General features: G+C 44.4%; 1 protein-coding gene and 1 long non-coding RNA gene across 6 annotated transcripts in view; one reads left to right on the top strand and one right to left on the bottom strand.

Annotated features, from left to right (window-relative positions):
* BMP2 (bone morphogenetic protein 2) overlaps positions 1 to 8,792 on the top strand; it is a 122,561-nt gene extending 113,769 nt beyond the window's left edge. Inside the window, exons 5-6 of one of the 2 annotated variants that reach the window (XR_004239177.1) lie at positions 6,138 to 6,491; positions 7,747 to 8,792. Coding sequence is in view for 1 of the 2 variants with exons in the window: in XM_032103723.1 (XP_031959614.1) it covers positions 6,138 to 6,192 (55 nt within the window). In the remaining variant the exon portion in view is untranslated. Of the gene's footprint in view, positions 1 to 6,137; positions 7,713 to 7,746 lie in introns of those variants that run through there. The other variant, XM_032103723.1, reaches the window with a different exon arrangement.
* LOC116441618 overlaps positions 1 to 21,315 on the bottom strand; it is a 158,345-nt gene that overhangs the window by 42,580 nt on the left and 94,450 nt on the right. The gene's annotated exons all lie outside the window — the stretch shown is intronic.

The following is a 21,315-nucleotide window of genomic DNA, read 5'->3' as shown; positions in this document are numbered from 1 at the left end:
AAGACGTCTTTGGTCCTGACAAATAGCCTCCCTAAGCCCTAATGAGTGCAGAAATTCAAAACATTTGTGGGACATTTATTAGCAGGAAAATACACCAGCCTTTTGGGAGATTTGGATCAACAGCAGCAATCATCTGTGGGCCGAGTTCAGTCCAGCTTGTGCAGGGAACACAAAATTACTTTCTTGGCTACAGGGAGAGGGATTGGAGCTCTTTCCAGTTGGTTTCATCTCTGGGATATGGAGACTGGGGTGGAAGCTTTTCCCTATGATGAACTTTCACTGGTGGAATCATTTTACACTCCACCAGGTTCCCAATAAAGTCCCCAGATGGCAGAGGTCACTGGGACGGGATCCATCACATTTTATCTGCTGCTGAGCATGAGCAAATCACCTGGCACAGCCACCTTTCCCTCTCCTTGGTTGCTTCCAAATTAACTCAAGCACAAAAGACAGGATTTTGCCAGCATGCCTGACAGGCAAGGTGGTACAGTGACATTAAGAGGACAAAATTTCCCTAAAATTAGGGAACTGTTCTGTTGGTTCTCAGTTGGTTTGGTTTTTGGCTTCTTTTTCATAAAAGAAGAGAGGTCAACTTTCTACCAAGAATCTAAGAAGCAAAGCAGAACTTTTAGAGCAACTGCAGATGACACATCAAATAAATGACAACAACAAAAATGATAAAAAAAAGAAAATACCCAAAAAGCATCAAAATGAAAAGCACTGATCAAGCTCCTGGGGAGCAGCAACCTGGCACTTCTCTCATAAAAATGAGCAGGTATCTTCTACCCAAATGGTTCTGTGTGGAAAGTGCAATTACTTGAAAAATCCCCACACAAGCTGTTTCCCAGCATAGTTCTCAGCAGGCTGGATGTGTCCTGAGCCAACAGAGCTCCAGGGACCTACAGCCAAGATCCCTCACTCAGATTTGGGACACCAATTTCCATAAGAGTGGAAGCAAGCACTACTTCAGGTACATTGCCCCAAACCCACTCACAGCAGACTCGTCTCCAGCACTGAGGACACAGGCACTGGGATGGCTGGTGGAGTCATCTGGTCCAGGCAGGTGTCTGCCTGGAGACCAAGGTGCTTCCTGTGCCTTCTCTAAATCCTGAGGCCCTGGGATGAGCAGGGTATGCCCAGCTCTGACTTGTCCTGATCCCACTGATGTCATTTGTGCCAGGAGAGGCCCCGCCACGCTCACAGAAACGCTTCAGCCGTAACCCACAAAGCCAAGCCCAGCCAGAATTAATATTCAACTCAATCCCTGGGAGCTTCCTTTGGACATCAGCATTCCAGCACATCTAATAGGATGAAAACAAATTTCATGCCATGAAAGCAGAAAACTGGGTGAGGTCTGGGAGCATAGTTAGGATGTGGTTTTCATAAGCTCTCAGTGCTGGCTTAACTGCTCCGATTACAGTCCAGGGGTAAGAGAGTCCCACTGACATCAATAGGAGAAGAATTAGGGCAGAACCAAGTGGTTTTGAAAAATCCCACCCTTAGATTTATATAACAGAAAATAAGAATCACATGCCAACCTTCGGAGGGGAAACTGGCCCGTTAAAATGTGTATCATTATTTTAGCTACCATTTTTAATTAGAGGATTTGTGGCACTGATAGATGCAGCCTGATGGTGGCTGGGGAATGGCCTCTGGCTGGGGAGAGCCGAATTTCACTGGGGACAGTCACAAGGATGTCCCAGGGCCAGCTGAAAGCAATGTGTTGATGCTTTCCTTCCTTAAAAAAAAAAAAGAGTATTTTAAAAAACCCAAATGTATTTGTAGAGAGAAAGAACTTTTCATCGAAAGGAAAACAAAATGTCCTTCCCCCATCTAATAGCCCATTTCTGTGTTCTTGTGTTCTTCCTGATTTATGACAAAAACATCTCTGGAAACCAAACAAACCTCTTCATTCCACCCTGCCTTTAGAATGAACTCTACAAAAGTTGTACAGGAAAATGTAGGCTAAAGCTTTTTTCACCAGTAGCCTTTGATAAGGAGGTGCCAGCATCCATACCTGGGATAGAGGTAGCAGGTGGAACATGGTGTGATGCAGAGCTGAAGGGGCAGGACTCGCTGCTCCAATCTGGAACACGCTATTCACCTGCCCATATTCCAGGAGAAAAGGAAGAGTAGGACAAAAATGTTCCCTGAAGCAGGGCTTCAGAGCACATCACCATTTCCTTGGGAGGTCTTGGTAGGAAGCAGAGAGTGAGATGCTTTCCAAAGGGTCTGAACCCCCTGTGATCAAGGCTGGGGGTCACACAGAGACAACAATCCTGTGTTTGTCCCCAGGTGTGTGGGGACCTGGCATGTCCTCGACGTGACAGCGAGTCAGGAATGACTCACACAGAGGACAGACCCGTGGAAGCTCAAACAGAGGAACAGGACAACCAGGACACGATGGCATCTTGGCTGTGCAAGAGGAGATGCTCCCAGTGTATTCACCAGTACCAGCAGAACAAAAGCAGGGGCAGTGCACTATTTCAAGAATTTGCCATCACCAGGGATAGAGGGAAATGGCCACTGACCTGTTCCTTTCTTACCCCAAGTGCTCCAGCTGAATGTGGGACCTCCCCACTGGAAAGTGCTGTTACCTTAATCGCAACGCTGTCAGCAGACCACTTATCAAGCCGATGGGTCAGGTTGGGATAAAAACTGTGCCTGTGCTTTGGAGCACTGCAGTTCAGTCCCAACTCCCTGCTGGTCTCTCTCTGCCCTGCTCCCAGACACGCTGACTGTGTTTTGCTGGAGCCCTGGCATCTGCTGGGCTCACTGCTGCAGGCTCCTGTCCTAAACCCTCACACACATCCTCCACACTGGGTCCTTGTTGGCAGAAACGTTCCATGGGTCAGGCTCAGCTGGTGACAGCTCTGCAAAACCAGATCTGGTCTCTGCTCCCACCATGGCACAGGTATTGAGTGGGAAAAAAAATCACAATGAACAAGCCATTAACAGTGCTGGGTGCAGAGATTGGAGCCCCAGGGGAGATGTTACCACCCTGCCCAGGTTAAGGCTCCTCACTCACCCCCTCCCAAAGGAACAGTGGAGGTTTCTTCAGCCCTGTTCTGAGCAGCCTGGGAAGCCCAGCTGAGGCTCTTGCACCCATGACCCAACCAGGATCTTCATCTGCCACATGAGATGCAACCCAAGAGGCTTCAGGGGAAAGGATGCCTTTATCAAACATTTTTGCCATAGCAGACACAGAGAGCTCTTGGCCAGGTCCCTCCACTCTTTCCCCTGCTTTATTTGCACAGATGTTTTTGCCAAGGCTTGTCATCAGCCTGGGGAGGGGGCAGTTGAAAAAAAAAAAAAAAAAAAAAAAAATGACCGAACAACTTGAAGAAATTGCAAACAGTAAATCTGGCGCTCACTAGGCTGAGCCCAATAAGTTGCTGAGGTTGTACTTTTCAGATTCGGTTTTAGGCTCTTGTAAATTTTCAGTTATTTTTAACCCACCTTTCTGAGCGAGCCTAGGAATGAGAAAGTAATTGTTTCATCAACTCGGGCTATATAAATCTCCTTGGGGTTTATTATTTGCTGTTTCATTTTACTGGCACAAGAGCTCCTAGGAAAGTACAATAACCCACTCCTTGATTTACAACTTGGAAGCAGGCGCATGCTGAAAACCCGAGTGCGCAGCACCTGAGGAAAAGTGCTCCGAGTTAATTGAAAAGCTTCAGGAAACTGGAATTCCTCGCAGTGATACTGTCACATGTGTCAGCCACCAGATGTAACTCCAATTTTCTGCTTTCATAATAAGAATCCAATTGATATCCCCAGAAATAAAAACCTGCAGCCAGAATAACAGCACATTTATCACGGGCAGGTTTGAACCCTACAGGAGAGCTGCCCTCAGCACAGGGGTTAGCAAGTGCCGGGGGTGCTTTTCCTTGTAAAAAAGCTTTTTTGTGCATATACCTGTGCATACAGACACACAGGTATCTGGATCTCCATAGGAAGCCTGGGGTGAGAAAAAGGATGTTGTCTCTGGAGAGGAAACACAGGGAATGGCATTTTTTTGGGCCAGATTTAGAGGTTTCCAGCTTAGGCAGGTTTCACACTACCTTCCGTGGGGTTTGCATTTTGTCGGGATGGGGTTCGTTGTGCAGTGTTTAAACCGCAAAACCACCCACCTTCCTGCCCTGAGATTTCCCTGGGATGTGGAGACGGAGCATCCCTGAAAACAAAACCTCTTTGCTCCCCATACTTAGGAAACAGGCTCTGCACCATGCTCTGGTGAGTACTCACCTCAGCCTAAAGGCTCAGGGGCATCCAATGTCCCCAATGGGATTTAGCTGTCCTCGTAAAGCTGGCAGGCACTTGTCTAATGTAAACATTCCCATGGAGATTTTACGTACATTAGGGTGAAAAAACCCCTTTGGTTGTTTTCTGACCAATTCTAGGCAATGTCTGACTTTCCTCAGACTGGATGGAGCTGGTTTAAGGATTTTCATTTTCAAAAGGACAGCTCCGCCTCTGGATGAAGCACAAGTGCCCCTCTGCCCCACTCTGCAGCTGAAATGTGCTGTTTCAGACAGAAACCACAAAATGCAATGAAATTAGTGACCCTACTGGAATTTAAACTCTTTTGTATATTTTCACATTCAATAATTTTACTAAATTGCACCCACACATGTGCACAAAAATATATCTCTATATACGTGTAATAAATACATTAAAAAGCATTATCATAATCTTGTCACCTAAACTACGTTTGCAACCCAGTCCCTTCCACATCAGAGCAGGTTGTTCTGCTGCTCCTACCCTCCTCCCTGCAGCTGCTCCAAGACTACAGCAAGCTGAGGGTTTTTTTAAAAAAACCCTAAACTGTCAAAATTGTAACAGTTTAGTTCTGTCTGTTAACTTTTGTCCTGTCACCTTTTTTAACAGTCTCATCTTCGTTAGCAGCACACGTATTGTGCTCAGCAGTAATTTGGCTCAAATATAAGAGGCCAAATTACTTCTCAGGTTTGTCAGTCTTCTGACATGGGCTAATTTCTCCCAGCAAACCCGCTCCAAAGCCACTTATGGATAATGCCAGTGACATAAAATGCTGCCTTGGAAATTGGCCCCCACTCAGCCCTGCCAGAGGAAGAGCAGGACAGGCTGCAAACCTCCCTCCTGGTCATGAGGGCTTGGTGAGAAGCATCACCCTCCTGCTGGCTGCAGGGAGCTGGGAATGTCCCTTCCTACAGCTCCTGGATAACTAAATCCAAGTTTGCAATATGCTGGGATAAGATGCTTTTCAGTACTTTCTGCAAAGTGTCCCTTTCCTGTCTGAGACCCTCTATTTCCATTTTTTAATCAGTAGCCCAAATCTCACTGATGCCGGTTTTTTCGTAAGAATTGGAAGGATGTATCTGGTAGGAACAACTGATCTCCAGGAGCAGACTAACGAGGCAATTCCATGGAGGAGTGGAGAGCACCCGTAATGCTCTGCCCTCTCCAAGAAGAGCCATTCCAAGGAGTCAGTCCAAAGTACTCTCATATTAACCTGCCTCTGAAGTTTAGGTAAACTTCCTGATCACTTAGACTTTCAATTTATTTTTAGGGAACTATTTCCAGTAAGTGGTTCAAGATGGATTACAGTTTAACTGGAAGCTTGGGAATAAAAAGATAGTCACAGAAAAGCTGGGTTCAATTCTTGCCTCTGCCACAGACTTCCTGTATAAATCTGAACGTGCTGCTCCAGGGGGGGGAAATTCACCCACCTAACTCAAAACATCGAATTTCAATGGCTCTATTAAAGAGCTCAGGCTTCCATTAGAGCCAGAGGAGTGAGATGGGCTGAGGGGAACCAAAGCACTTCCAGGAGAGCTGCACTCCCTGACTGCATAGGGAGCACAGGCTCCCAGTTTAAGACCATAAAGCTCTAAACCACCTCTGCCCTCCTGCCGTCCTTGGGGCTCAGCTTCTCACCCGTGAAATATCTTCTGGATTAGTGACAGGAAGAAAGTGGTATCCAAAACAGGAGAGATGCGGGAGATGCACCAGGCAGGACCAAAGTTTGGATTTAAAATTTTTCATTGGTGGCTGATTTATCAAATTTCAGATTAAAATAAAAAGGTATAAAATGAAAATATTTAAGTACATTTTTCTAAATTTGCTTTTCCTCTATTTTTTTCCTCTTCCAGTGGTTGTCCCTGGGATCTTGAGAACACAGCATCCCTGCAAAAGTACTTCTTGTGACATTGCTGAAAATACTGCCACAAAACATCTGAGCTTCATGAATGGGCCCCCAAACCCAAACATCTTTCCTGTCAGTGTTTTTGAAATGGAAAAAAGTAGACTGTGTATGCTACTGAAGTAAATTCAAATTCTTCTATTTGTGTTCTTCCCCAGACATATGTTGTAAGGACTTTTTTTGTTCACCTTTAATTCTGAATGACTGAGAACACTGCTCCCGACATCTCTAGACTGAAATTATTTGAGAACACTGAAATGCCTAAGGAAAAAGAGCAACACCATGGACCAGCATCCAATATTGGGTAAGGAATTTTAAAACGCGAGGCTTCACATAGATCAGGTTCAGCCCTTAACAATAAACATGTTGAACATTCCTGGGGCACTTTTTTTTTCCTGGGGATTGGTTCTGGGTTGTGGGTTTTTTTCTGAATGTAAGTAAACTCTCCCTTCACAAAATGTCCCATTTGGGATTGATGCTGTATCAGTATCTGAAAATTGTGCTACTGAGCAGCTACTCAGAATCCTGCTGGTGATAAATTAAACCAGAGGAAACGGATCATTTCTACTATCAGGGTCACTGTTGTCAACTCCTAACAGGGCAATTGACTTGTCAAGTTGTCTCTGAAAGCCCGAGCTCAGATTTCATTGCCTTTCACGTTTGTTTTTTTCAGAATTGTATACAAGAGGTCCCTGAGCCTGTCTTTCACTGGCACTTTGGGAAATTCCAGGCACCAATCCTGCTCGTAAATCGCAGAGGAACAGTCTCAGCATGAGACTCTCCTACTGGAGCAGCTCTGTGGAAATACTAAGTACAAGAAAAGACCCAATAGGGATGTGCATGGGAACAGATGGGGATTTGCTTGTGTCATTATCAGACACAAGCAAGAACTTAAATGGTGAAAGGTCACTTGGAAAAGCCGCGGGACACCTCCAGCAGCACAAGGAGAAGAAAAAGGAAGCTGTGGCATGGAGGCTCACTGTATGATTGTGAATAACATCCAAATCCACCTGCTAGAGACTCACCAATAGCATTTCCTAGTTACATTTTTATAACTTCTGTAACAAACTTATAAATAACTATGGTAGGTAGAAACCAAAACAAGACCAGTTCTGTGTAACATTCATTCAGTAGGAAAGAAATCCTCTGTTTTAACCAAATTCCAGGCTAAAGAAATAGGTACAGCAGGAAAAGCATCTTGTTTTAGTATCACACAGTAATGCAAGAGAGCAGAGGCAAAACCATTCTGAGTGCTTTGCCACAATGTTTGGGTCACGCTGCTACCCAAATTAGAGTTTCAGTTTTCCAATAATGCTCTGGAGAAATGCAGAAACTCAAGCGATTACTTAAGGGAAATGTCACTATCATAAAAAATGCTCTTGTTCCAAACCCAAAATTGGTCAGTGGTCAACTAAAAAATTTCTTTTGTTGCTAAAGATTTCTTTTGGGAGTGGTATTGCTGCTGCTGCAACTAAATTGAAGGAGTTCTATTAAGATGATTAACATCCTTGGTCTTATTACTGATTAAATAAATAGTTCAACTTTTTTTTTCTCCCCAGAACTAAGCCACATCCATTTTTCCACAGAAGACCTCAGTTTCAATGCAAATCGTTCCTGGAGGAAAAATGTTCTGTTGAAAAAAGTGACCAACTCTCATAATTATGGTTGCAAATCCAAACACACCCAGATGTGCCCTTGTTGTCTTTGGGATGTCTGAGTTTCTCTGGCATCTTCATATACAGCCACGGCACCTCGAACGGAAGAGGCGAAGCAAGAATATATGTAGGGGGTTTCTCTGCTTGGCCCTGTGAGAATTCCTCTTCCCTCCACCCTCAAAAGACTGCTATCCCTCTCAATTCCATGCTCTTTACCACCTCACCCCCAGTTTACCCTCTTGTCATTTCCTCTTGCCCTCTTCCCGCCGTATCACGTTTCCAATTCAGAATCTGTAGATCCACAATTGTTTAAAAAGCAGCTCAAACTTCCAACTTATAAACATCGCTTCCTCTGTCTCCTGAATTTATTTTAATAGCTGATATTTGAGCCCAGGGGATTGTTTTAACTAACACTGTATAGTCAGAAGGAATCACTCTCCTCCAGGCTACCTCTGGGTCAACAGCATAAGGCAAGACCCCCTCACATTTCATTACCCAGGGATCAGATCCCTTTTCCCAATCCATCACTCTGAAGCTCATTCCTCCTATTCCTCTCAGATTTGCCTTCATGATTCATGCGGTGCCAAATCAACAGTATATTTGCTTTTTTCTCAGTTCATTGTTTTTATTTGCTTACATGTTCCCTGTCATAGTTCAACTCATAAATCAAGGCCGGTTTATTTTTTACAAACCCGTTGAAAGTTTGAGCCAGTTTCCACTGTTATGAAAGACTCCCAATACTACACGTCCTCTAACAGGTGGAAAATGTCTGTGGAGGCTGTTTGGATGGGAACGATTTTCTAACTTAAAGACAAAGTAGTGTTTATTTATGGCTTAATCTAATTCCACAACAATGTAACAGTTCACTGCACTGAATTATCTCCTCATGCTGCTATCCCACTCACATATGGCTTTACTATTTAAATAAAAAGTGTAATATTGAAACAACTTCTAGCTATTAAGCTCGTGTAACTGATTACAGTGAAACAATGTTCCTGAGATATTCTGACAGACCATTTTCCCTTAAGACAACCACTAAGTGTCCGTCCTAACTAAATTTGGCGTTAAAAAAGCAAGCAAACAAAACCCACAACACGCTCTTCCCCTCCAACCATTTTACTTAACCTTTACTTTTTTAGGCTCAGATCAAGAGCTGTTGATTTCCCAGGTTATCAGTGGAACACAAACACCTCTTTCCTGGTGATCTAGACATGGAGAAAGAGAGAACCCCCCTGCAAAGCTGAGTTTTGTGCACATTGCGGCGGTTCCTGCTGGGAACAAGGCTCACCGATCCCCCCAGATACAACAGAGAGGAATTGCCTCTGAAGGTCCATCCTGCCTCAACCCCACTCGCCAATTTCGAGGGTACTTGGCTGCTATGAGTGACAGCTCCACCCCCACCTTGGCAATTTTGTGCGCTGTGGAAGTTTGAGAAATAATTTAGAATAACTGAAAGGTTTCATTTCTGTAATGTTTCCTTCGGATTTGGACACACAACCGTTTTCCACTATTTTTATTACAGTGAGAACGAAATGTTTTACACACCATATTGTTTTAGACAGGAAAGCCGTAACGTTTATCTGAAAAATGCAAGAAAATTTTGTTTGACAATTATGGGCTTTGTTACCTTGCTTTTTCTTCAGATGAAAAATTGACTAAAACTGACCTTTTTCTTGTAAGATATCTCAGATTTGACACATCAGCATTTTCCAACCACAGCACGCTTCGAAAAAAACTTACCCAACTTGGACAGTCCCTGTGAACTTGTATTCTCTGCTTGTTCTTTTCCAGCTCTGAGATCACTAAGGATAGATCCAATACTAGGTTTCCACATGCCAAGAATCCCTCTGTCCTGCACACAAGCTGCCATCTCACAGAAAAATCACTTCCAAGTCTCCTACTCAGTGGAGTCAGCAACCTGTCCTTCAAGTCTTTGCAAAAATCCTGAATTAATCTGCTCTAGAGCCATTAGAAATAGTTATTCCTTCCTAAGCACCAGCACTGTTTTTAATCAAGATCCGCTCTAAGCTGAGATCAGGAGTTTGAGAAGCCATGTTAAGTTTCTGCCATTCTGTAAAAATGACAAGAAACATACAGGAAAATTAAGAAAGCAGGGAAAATTAAGATAGCAGAACCCTATTTTCCTCCCCAGAAAGGCAGTGCACACATTCTGTTTTAAGTTTTCACAGGCTCAGCTCCCCGGCTGAAGATGGCATTGCACTAATCCTTGGCAGTGGGATAGGGGAGAGGCAGAGGTTGGAGGTGAAACCAGACACATTCAGATGGAGATGGGGATATGCAGTGATGAGAACAACCAACCAATGGCCCAGGATTCCCTGCCACAGGCTGATAAATTCCCATCTGGAAGCAAGACCACAGAGGCAATTGCTGGATGGGGCTCCATAGTCAAATGCTGTTATAAACTTTGCACTTCAACATCTAAAGAAATTCTGTAGGCCAGAAATATGGACTGTCCAGCTAAGTATTTCCTAATGTTTTAAAATGTATTATTTGCTCTTGCTTTCTGTTTGCCAGAGCAAGAAGGTAACTCTGCCCACAAACCTTAATTAGATGAGCTATAACGGCTGGAAAAAATAATCCCATTTTCAGGCACACAAAACTCTTCCGTGTGGGTCTGTGTGCCCAAAACTGTTCCAGCTGTACCTAACAAAGAAGATTACCTGTACCTGAGAGCCTTGTCTGCCCTATGTCCACAGACAGTCCAGGCTCCTGCAGCACCACTGCTTTAACTGTGCTGTTCAACATTCCTGGCACAGCGAGACTTTAAGCTTGGGTTTTACCTCTGGAAGTAACAACATACTGGAGGCAATTAAAAATATGAAAAAAAACGGGTGCTTGGCTTCTATTTGCCCCTTTCAAAACCTCCCCCACTGAAACTAAAATTACATAAATCCAATTAGGAAGGGAACTAAAAAGGTTTAGATTTTTATACACTCCTCTAAAAGACTGGATTAGTTGCTGCAGCCCCAGTGGCACATGGCAGGATGCCGCTGGTGGACATGGACCCGGCTTGGAGAATTTCTGCTCGCTGCCATGAAAACAAGAGGGTTGTTGCAATGCACACAGACCCATTTTTATTAATCTCCTCCAGCTTCTGGGCAATTCTTGAATTGTTCCTCAATTTTTTAAAAAGTGATTTATGGGTTATAAGGAGAGAAAAAAGCAGGGGTTTTGCAAATAGCCTCTCCTTTTCATTCCATTTGAGGGCATTAATTGCTCATTGTCTGTAATTGGAAACAAAGTGCATTCCTACTTGGATCACATGCAGACAGCTGCCCTGATGTGACTCCATATACAATAAACCTCCAGCGTGGTCCTGCAGACTTCCTTGCATTAAAGGTAACATGCATGGGTTTGAAATCCATGGAATTATGCCTAAAGGGCACCTCTGGACGAACAGATCGTTTAAGTTGCTGCTTTGAGAATATTCCTCCACTTTGGAGGTGTGCAGATTAAGGCAATGACCTGAGATACCATAAGTATTCCCAACATCTCCCCGTTCTAGTCTAAAGTCAAAGTCTTGGGTAGGATTTTGCCTTTCCTACATCAAGGCAGGCCCCAGAAAATTCCCTTAGAAAGGAAGAAAGAAAAATAACAAGACATAAATGGCTGTTTCTAAAATGCAGAGTTTTCCATTTCTCCAGGTTTCTCTCTGTTTCTAAGCCTGGTAAATACAAAAAGGTGAAACGCAACCACGTGATTTTATTGGCTTGACAGCCAATTTCCAGGCTATAACTTGCCTTTAGGAGATGTGCCTGAGAAAGCCAGTCCATTAACTTCCCTGTTGCTGTGAGCAAGCAGGAGAGCGATGGTTTCCACAGACAGAAGGGAAAGGGAATGATTCCCCACTCCATACCTTGCTTCAGTTATAAGGAGATCCCCATTGGACTAAAAATCTTTTACAGTGGGAGCTATTTATAAAGCCACAGCTAAACCAAACTTTTCCTGTAGTTTCTGAGGAAGTCAAATGAAAACAAGTTATTTTGAATCAGCCTTTCTGGAGAAAAGCAGGTAAAGAGAAGGCTCCACAACGAGGGTTGATGACAGGAAACTGAATCCCTGGAAGGACCCTGGGCATATTTGGAAAGCTTCTTCACACAGGGGGAGTCCTTCAAGAGCCTGCAAACCATCTTTGTTTGTCACACAAGGTAAGCTTGAGGATTTTGCCTGAAGTGGCACAGGAGAAACACATCTCATTTCTTCTGTGAGCAGATCTGTGGGACTGCAAAGCTCTGGTGTCAGCCAGGCTCAAAAGGAAGATGTGCTTGGGTGGGTGCTGGCACCCGAGGGCAGCAGGTGACAGAGAAAACTGAGACACTGAAATCCTGACTCTGGGCCAGGCGTGGTGACCCACCAGATGTGCCACAGCCACAAGCCAAGAGAACATGAAATAGTTAAAATTCCCAGGGACAGTTGTGTTTATTTTAAAGCTCACACCTTTAAACGAAGTAATTAAAACCTTCATCTCCAACTGCAGATAGACCTGAGCATGAAATCGTTGTGGGGGAACTCATTATTAAAATACAGACCACACAGTAAAGGCTGAAACAACAGAGAAGATATTTTTGTTTCCAATGCTGAATTCACTAGAGATGTTTGTTTCACTCACAGCAACATCACTCTTGCTAGGTACTGTACAGACAAACAGCAACAGGCAGCCACACCTGAGCCCCTCAACCATCCGTACATGCATGAAACGCCTTCTGAAAACCAATCTCCCCTTAAAAAAAAGCCAAATTAATTTATGCCCCATATCATGTCGTGATTATTGCAGACTTAGACAGAGATGATGGTTTTTTATTTAAAAAGTAAACAAAAACTGGCGTGCTGCAAGAGAAGTGATTGCCTCAACAGAGAAGTGCCCATTTATGTCATCCCGCAATTATTTTGAGCACTATAGTTGAGGTTAGTCCCTCCAAGGCATGTACAAATTGCAAATACACACAAATAATAATGCTCATACTTTTGGAAAATCTGAAACCCTTTGTTTTGGAAAGGTTGTTCCTATTATTTGTGGCTTGCAACTGTCATCATTATTCAAGCCTTGTCTTCTTTCATGATTGTTCGGCAGCTACTGGGTGCTTGAGAACTTCCCCAAAATTAATATACTTCAAAGAACCAGACATTTTGTATATAGCTTAATTACAGCCTATATAATTAAGGTTTAAAATGATAAAAACTGTTCTGTGCCATAAGTGTACTCAGACTTCTGCTCACAGGCAAGCCACTACATATCATCCGACTGAGTGAAGGGCCAAGAAATTCCATTTCATTAATTGTTTCCTCCAAATCCAAAATGTAATTACATATTTTCCAGGGACCTTTGACATTTTCACACTGTGGCTTGGAATCTGATCATAACCTGAAGTAAACTGCCTGGCTGGTCACAGACTTCACAAAAAAAGATGGTTAGAGAGGTAGACTTGGCCTTTTGCAGACTGCAGGGAGGAGGGAGCTGCACAGCTTCGGGTCAGGTTTTGTTAACAGAACCTTGCAAGGAATGAGGAAGAGATGATAAGCTGAGATGTTGGATCAAGTAATCACTTTCAGAGGATCAGAAAAGGCACAGGGAGAGAGGAGAGTTTTTCTCTGCCCCAGCCACGGCTGGTTCACACAGAAGCTAGAAAGGATTTTTGAACTTTGCCTTTCCCGGAGTTGTGGCCCTGCTGTGCTTCTGGATGGTCTTTTTGAGCACCAAACTCAGCCTGGGTGAGCAGACAAATCTGATCCATAGGGATGCAATGCTCCAACACTTGATGCCTCCAAGAAACACCCCAGCAGGTAAGTGCTGCCAGGAACTGGCACCAAGGAGCAGTGCTGCCATCCTCATTCAGGGTGGGCAGGTCCTTGGGTCTATCAGAAGCTGCAGTGATTTTATTAATGAATAACTTCTTACTAATGAACAAACCATGAATGAACTCACTGGTTGAGAACTCCCTGACTCCCATCAGTGGGCCCAGCCCTCTGTTAGTGTCAGATGAGTGCTGTGTACACACACATGCTAGCAAATACTTGGTTCATTTACTTTCGTTTAGAGCATATTAGACCTCGGTGCAATCAGCCCTAAACTTCTGCAAATGCTAAATTCACATTAAAATTCCATTTTTAACGTAACACCACATGGGGTTTTTTAATCTCAAAATGCTTTTCTTGTGTTGCTTTGGATGCCTCAGCTCCTAGACAAAACATATTTCTTCAAAACATCGCTCTGTTTCCCCTCAGTTTCACGTACACGAGAACAGCACCTTATTAGAAACAAAATCGATGGGTCTCCATGAATCATTACGTGGAGCTTGGAAAGGAAAAAAGAAATTTGGCAAGCCTTTAGTCAGTAATATGTGCTTCTAAAACCTACTCTTTGAAAGGGCCAAGTTATTACATTGTGAAAAGTAGTTACTCAGCACGTGCTGTAACTTTTCATAGGGATTTTTAGGCCAAATTTAAAGAGTGCTAATGATTTTGAATGCCAGACTTGAGACCCTACAGCAGGATGAGGTTTTAACAAAACTTGAACAACTGCCTTCCCTCCCCCAGGTCGTGCCTCTTGAAAGAGCTGGGTTTTTGGTGCCTTAAAATTAAAGGAACCCACATCTCCAGGCATGGAAAGCCTTGGCCTTCATCTCCCTTTCCATACATTGAGAGTAAACTCCCACTCAAGGCAGTGGGAAAGCTCCCAGCATCGATCAAAACATGCTGGCATCCTGGGAACATCATTTATTACTAGGAATAAGGAGAAACCACAACTGGAAGTGCCTTGTTCAGCAATGTGAGCAGTGACGGGGCACATCAGTTCCTTTCAGACTGCCTGGTTCTGGTACTGGGAGCAATCTTGCCACGGAAACTTGGAGCTAATTTATCCTGCTTCCCAATTCCTTGCCCTAGCTCACCTATCACTCCAGGGAAGCCTGGCAACAGGTTCTCTGACAGAGATTTGTACTCAATGCTTTAGAAGATGGCATAACCCGAGGGTGATGTGGGGTAAGGGCCAGCACCTACTACTTATTTATTCCTCTTGTTCATCTATTTTAATAAGTAAATAAAAGCACTTGCGAAGGCAGGCTAGAGATAACATATAATTAATTAGATCACAATTCTTGGAGCCTGCTGAACATCATAGACAGGTGCTGCTGTGGGGAGAGCAAGGGAGTTGAGCCTGATTCCTCTGCTTCCAGAGCTCTGGCTCAGGGGAGGCCTGCAAAGCTGGAGCCCTGCACTGATGTGGGCAGGCAAGAAATCCCCGTTTGATGAACCCCAGCGCCCATCCAGCCAGGCATCAGCTCCGAGCCCCTAAATTGCCTCCAGGTCCCCCATCCACCATCTGGTTCCCTGGCGATGATGCAGCTCCACTGCAATCCAAACCCTTCTTTAACATTTCCCAAAGAAAGCGGAGACCAAAACAAAAGGATCATTTACTTCCTCTAATTCAGAAACAAGATAGGAAGACAGATAAGCCAAGGAAAATTGGCACAATTCCACAGACTTCAACTGATCCTAGAGAGCAGGGTGATGAGTGTGGCACAAAGAATACGAGCTTGCTACTCGTCCTGCCCTGTGATAGCAATACCAGGTTGTCACCTCACACATCTCATCTGGGGACAGAAAACCACTTTACAAGGGAGGTCAGTACTACCAAAATGAAGTCACCTCCATTTGCCCAGAAGGAGCTGCCCCAACAATTTTTCCCTTGTCATTCACAATCTGATTCTTTCCTTGCTAGGACAAAAATAATACAGTGCTGGTTGTTGCCAAATATCTACTTTTGAAACTCGGGCCCAATCATTTTTAGCTAAGCAAACTTGGCACAAAACGAGTGTTGCCTATGGACAGAGTTTATAACGTGGGAAGTTTGCCAGGATCCTATTGCAGCCTACTTTGAGGTCTGGTGCTTCACCTTCTCACCCTACAACAAAGATTAAATAGTCTTCTAACAAGGAAAAAAAAAAAAAAAAAAAAAAAGAACACCTGATACTATTTTTCTCTTCCCTCCCTAGGAATTACAGTCCACAGGAGATGAATTTCAATAATGCCATGAGCAAAAACACAGCTTTGCCTGAAGCCAGCAGAACCTCTCCAGGCTGGGATTATTTATGTGCAACACACATGTAAACACACATGCACACGGAGCCAGCTTTAACAGGAGCCTGGGAGAAGAGCTCTACTCTCGCTGGGTTAAGGGCACAAAGAAAAATAAGCTGTTAAAAGATAAATAACTGCTGTGAAATAATGCAAAGCCACAAGAAGCTTCCTTTAGAAAGATACTGGACAGCCCCAGGGTGCTGCAGAGGAAGGAATGTAACACACCAGCGCTCATACATCACCCCATCGAGGCAGAATGGATCCCAAAAACATCTCCTGAGGACCGGACCTGACAAATTCCTCTGGGCATTGTTTGGATCTCGTTGCTAACAAGGGAGATGGAAGTAGAAGATGCAGCACCAGCTTCCCCCATCTCTTCTCGCTTGCAGCATCAGCAAGTCTTCAACAAATTCCCTGCTTTCCTCCCTGCAGAGAGGAAACTGAAAAGGACCAAAACCAGCTGTGACATCCCACCCGGAAGGAGAGTCACCACTCTGCTAGAGCCTGTGCACAGCTCCCACCTCAGCAACGCACTTGGGATTTTCTGGGTGTGACATAGGACACGGAAAAAGAGCAGGATGGGGATGTTCCCTGGACCAACTCTGCTTCACCTCTGTGAAAGAACAGCTGAGACAAGAGGGGAGGGTGTGGGTAGGAGGGAGCCACGGAAAGATTGATGCAAATTCATTTTTAAAAGCCAAACAGATGAAAATAATTTTCACAGCCCCACAGCTGTTCTGTGGATTTTTTTCAGACCAAGCCTGAGCAAAACGCAGTGCAGATAACAACCCAAACTTTGGGCCACTCAGGGCTGTGGAATCAAAGGCCCTCTGCTCTTCCTGGCAGTATGCTCTGGGGGAGATGAGCCTCTCTCCTCTCTCACAGCCCTTTTCCTCCACCTGACACAGCCACACTCAGCACACTGCCCTTTGCCTATCCCTCTCCCCTTCACACCTGCTCCCCGGTGTGCTGGAGAGGATGGGCAGCGCTGCTCCAGGCCTCCTCCAGCTCCCTGCCAGCACCTCTCAGCACAAGACACATAGGGGAAGAAAACCCAAGAGAGGGAACAGACACAAGCCCTGACACTGCACTTCAGGGCGATGCTGCCAAGCCTCGGACCACAGGACTGACAGACGGACTCACAGCTGCACTTACCCCGGTTATTTTCCTATAAACCAGCCCTGCCAACAGCCAGCCAGCGCTTTCTGCAGCTTCCAGTGCACTTTGTGGAGCAACATCTTACACTGGTTTTTAAAGGCTACAAAAATCTCTCTGTTTTGGAGCCAGACAACACATGTTCAGGAACTTACTGTTGTGCTCCACGTCCTGGTGCCTGGTAGGAGGCAGAAGTGCCTTTTCCAACACAGGGAAAGCAGGAGCGCCCCTGAGCACAGCAGCTCCCTGGGGGCTCCTTCTGGCCAAAGACAAGGCCCAGTACAAAGTGCTGGTGTTGCTCTGCATTGGTCCCAAGGATTTTCCCCCTGAAATCAGACTGAGCCTGTCCCTCATCCTCACCAGGCCCTGGGAATGGCCTCAAAGAAATGATGGGGAATATAAAAAGCTACGATGCTTTCAGGAGTCCAAGCTGGCACCTTCGCCTGCCTAGAGGTTCCTAAATGGAATTGAAAACCTTGCTCTGAATGTTTTCTCTGGGACTGTTTCATTAAATAAAAGTGTTCAAAACTGCTTTTATAAAAATTGCTGAGGCTCTGAAAGCAATACCTGGAGCAGACAGGAGCAGTTGCTAAAGGCAACACTGAACGGGACTGAGCACAACTGCTAAGCCTTGAGGCAGGCTTAGGGCACCTGGGCTCAGCAGCTCCCCTTCCTCAGCATATTTAATCCCAAAACACACCTGACCATCTTGGGACAGGGAACAAGAGGCCTGGAAGGGCTTCCTGTCCTCGGGGTGCTCCCCTCGGCGCAGCCCCCCCAGCCCAGGGCTATCACATTGCACGTTGTTTATACACAATGGCACAATATAAAATCCATTTGGAACCTGGGCTCACTCGCTGCTATTAAAGAATCCATCAGTGAATTTCATTTTTTATTGGTTCACTTACAAAACTCACAGCAGTGTGTTGTGTTTATTTTTCCAGAGCACCAATAAAAATCTTTTTGATTTAAAAAAAAAAAAAAAAAAAAAAAAAAAAAAAAGGAGAGAGGGAAAGAAAGAAAGAAAGAAAAAGAAAAAGAAAGAAATGAAAAGCTGACCTGGTATAACCCAGGCGAGCGCTGAACCTCAGCAGTGCTGGATAAAATGAGCTGAGAGGCAGCAGAGCCAATTGCTGAGCAAATGCTTGACTGTGGCTGGAACCAGCAAGGAGTGAGACCTGTTTATGGCACAATTTTTGCTTTATAAAAATAAGTACAATCAAACCCTGCTGTATTAAACCAGGTTGTGTCATAGACCAATCACTGAAGGGAGGGCAGAGCAGATGTAGAGCCCCAGAGCCAAACACACAGGCCCAATCCTGATGGATGCAGGCAGTGTGGCAAACACTCCAGGTATTTATGGTGCTCCATTGCCATATTGCTCCAGAAACAGCAAATAATCTAGGCTTGGTGTTTCCTTAGGCTTTTTTTTTTTTTTCCTTTCTTTTCTCACTTACAGGCATGCCTGTATCTTAAACCCAGCATCCTTTAGCTTGTGTGATCTGCAGGCCTCCTCAGCCATTGCTCAATCCTGCTACTGCTGCCTGCAACTGAGCTGGAAATTACATGTGAGGTGAAAAGCACCATTAAATCCTGTAATGACAACGACCCGGGTTATATTGAAGTCAGCCAGGCACCACACTGTGCCTGTGTAGGTACAGAGAAACTGTGGATATGGCCTGAGCCAGGGCCACCAAGTCCTGCACAAGGAGGTGACAGCCTGGCTGCACTGCAGTTATGGCCCAGGTTTCCAAACTTATGTCTATGAAGAGCAAACCTAATATTAAGTTATTCAGCCACAGGATTTTAACTTCCAGGGATATGAACTGGTTGCCATCCTACGTAACTGCAAACATATTGTAACTACATTCTTATGAAAGAGTTAAGAAATAAAATTTGTATCTTTAAGGCAAAAATATATCTAAACAATTTCCTAAACACATAATATCAATTCTATATTTAAGTGAGCTGGTTATTTTTTTTCCCTTTAAAATCAGGTTAATTCTGCCCTTTTTCACTTGCTATTTCTCAAAATATAAATTTGTGCAATTTTTAAAAGCAAGCAATTAAAGGAAACAACTTGCTTAAAACAGATATGATTTTTCCCAGCTTGGTTAAGAGAATATCCAAAATGTCAACTAAAATTTACATATGGTTCAAATATTTGACAAAAATGCAAATAGAGTAAAGAGAAGAATTTCTGACATTTCATTTTTGTTCTTATCTTTTTTAATCTGCCTTAGAAAAAGTGAGAAAATAAATCCTGTTTTATTGACAAGTTTATTAGATATTTCACCTATTACACCTTATGGGATGTTAGTGAACTGTTCACTTTGGCTGTTCATTATTGGTTACTGATTCTTGGCTGGCCACCAATAGGAAGCAGCCTCACAGTACCATGGGCATAGGGTTTGGGTGGGAATTCCATGGACTTCCATAAACCAGAAACATCTGTCTTGGCAAGAACCAAAGCACAGGGTGCACAGCTGGAACAGCTGTCCAGGACTGGAAAGGATATTTGCCCTCATTCACTTTGTCATCTCTGTTTATCTTCACAGGTGCTCTTTAGAGGACCACAAATCTTGCTGAAAATCAGCTCATGTTGCTAAATCCCTCAGAGGCTTTCAAAAGTCCTCACTCTGGGGCTTGTCTGCCTTGGAAAACAAATCAGGCCAGTTACCATGGGACAGGTACTCATCAATACCTGCATGGGTGACACTGATAGTGCTTTTATCCACTTGGGAAACAAGCCATTGAATAACCCACAGAAGGCAGCTGAGCAGGAGCATCCACTCTGGGCAGTGCTGGGATTCGCATTCACTTGCCAGTTCCTTCTCCTGGCACCCAAGCACTTGCCCTGCAGATAAGGGGCTGTCAACAGAGCAGGAAGTTTGTCCCATCAAAACCTCCAAACTCTTGGGAAAAGCCAAACTGTGTAAGAGCTGGAGCCTGTGTTTTCTTGCCTCCTTCTTGTGGGTGGGGAAAAATCCCAGCCTACACAAGTAACACAGTGCAGGAAGCCTTTGGGGATTAAAACATGATACACTGTGTATCAGCAGGGATTTGGACAGGCTGGCAGGGGAGGAATTCCTCATGGAAGGAGGAATGCCTCCCTCACCATCTCTGAATTACCTCGGCCCTTCTCTCACTTTCTTCTTTCACTTGGAGAGCAGTCATTTGCCACTGGGATGTGTGTGGAGAGAGCAGCAAAATCAAGCCACTATTTTTACAGAGGCCTTTTCCTTTCCGCCCCGTCGGCAGAACAAACCTTACACAGACACAAGAAAACTATTATGCTAAGCCTGTTCCCAGGACAGGAAAAGTCCTCTCCCATCCTCATTAACATTGTACAAAGTATCTCAGGCTTGCAAGTGCTACAGGATAGGCTTGACAGACATGACTGCTGACCCGAAATATTAGCGAGGACTGGAAAACACCCGGCTGAAGCTTTCTGAACACGACCATCAGTGTGACTGCCAAAGAAAGCATCAGCACCCGTTAATTCATGAACCAACATGTGATTTGCAGAAACACTTACACAGCTTAAAAGGTCTAAATCCTGCTTTCAAAGGAGCTTAGTCACCGCAAAGTGATGTCGGTATCTCGGTACATTCAGGGGCTGGCCCTTGGAAGTGCAACTTTCCGTGGAAATGAGTTGTTGGTGATGAATTTCACAGAGGGAAATTCCTGCTGCACAGATATTGCAGGAGCACTAAAGCTCCCGTGAAATCCATGTCCTCCAGCACAACCCCTACACCTCCACTCCTGGACAGAGTGGGCTGAAACAGCAGCAGTTGAGTGTGATAACAATTACAAGGGTGGGAAATGTAGAGATCCCACATGAGACCGGGATAATGGGATGGCGTGGTCATGTCAGGATGGGAAAACTTACTGCACATGCACAAAACAATCAATGCACAAATTCTTTGCCCAGGAAGACACCACAAAATCACCACCCCCAACATTGAACTTGCACACAAAACTCAGAAAAAAAATAGGACATTCACGTAATACAAGAAAATTATTGATTTGATTCAACAACCAGTCCTAGAGAGAATTAAATGTTTTAAAATTAGTTAAACAAGATCAGACTTTCCTTGCATTTTGTTCAAGCCATTCAAGAGCTTCAGACCTGCCCTGGGAGACTGTTGTTTTCGTATGGAATCCACACAAGGTTTTAAGGCAACTATTTTCAGAAAGGCTGTTGCCACAGCTAAAACT

The sequence above is a fragment of the Corvus moneduloides genome, chromosome 3 (genome assembly GCF_009650955.1).
Source record: "Corvus moneduloides isolate bCorMon1 chromosome 3, bCorMon1.pri, whole genome shotgun sequence".
Taxonomy (NCBI): Eukaryota; Metazoa; Chordata; class Aves; order Passeriformes; family Corvidae; genus Corvus; species Corvus moneduloides.
This window is presented reverse-complemented; position numbering and strand designations above follow the sequence as displayed.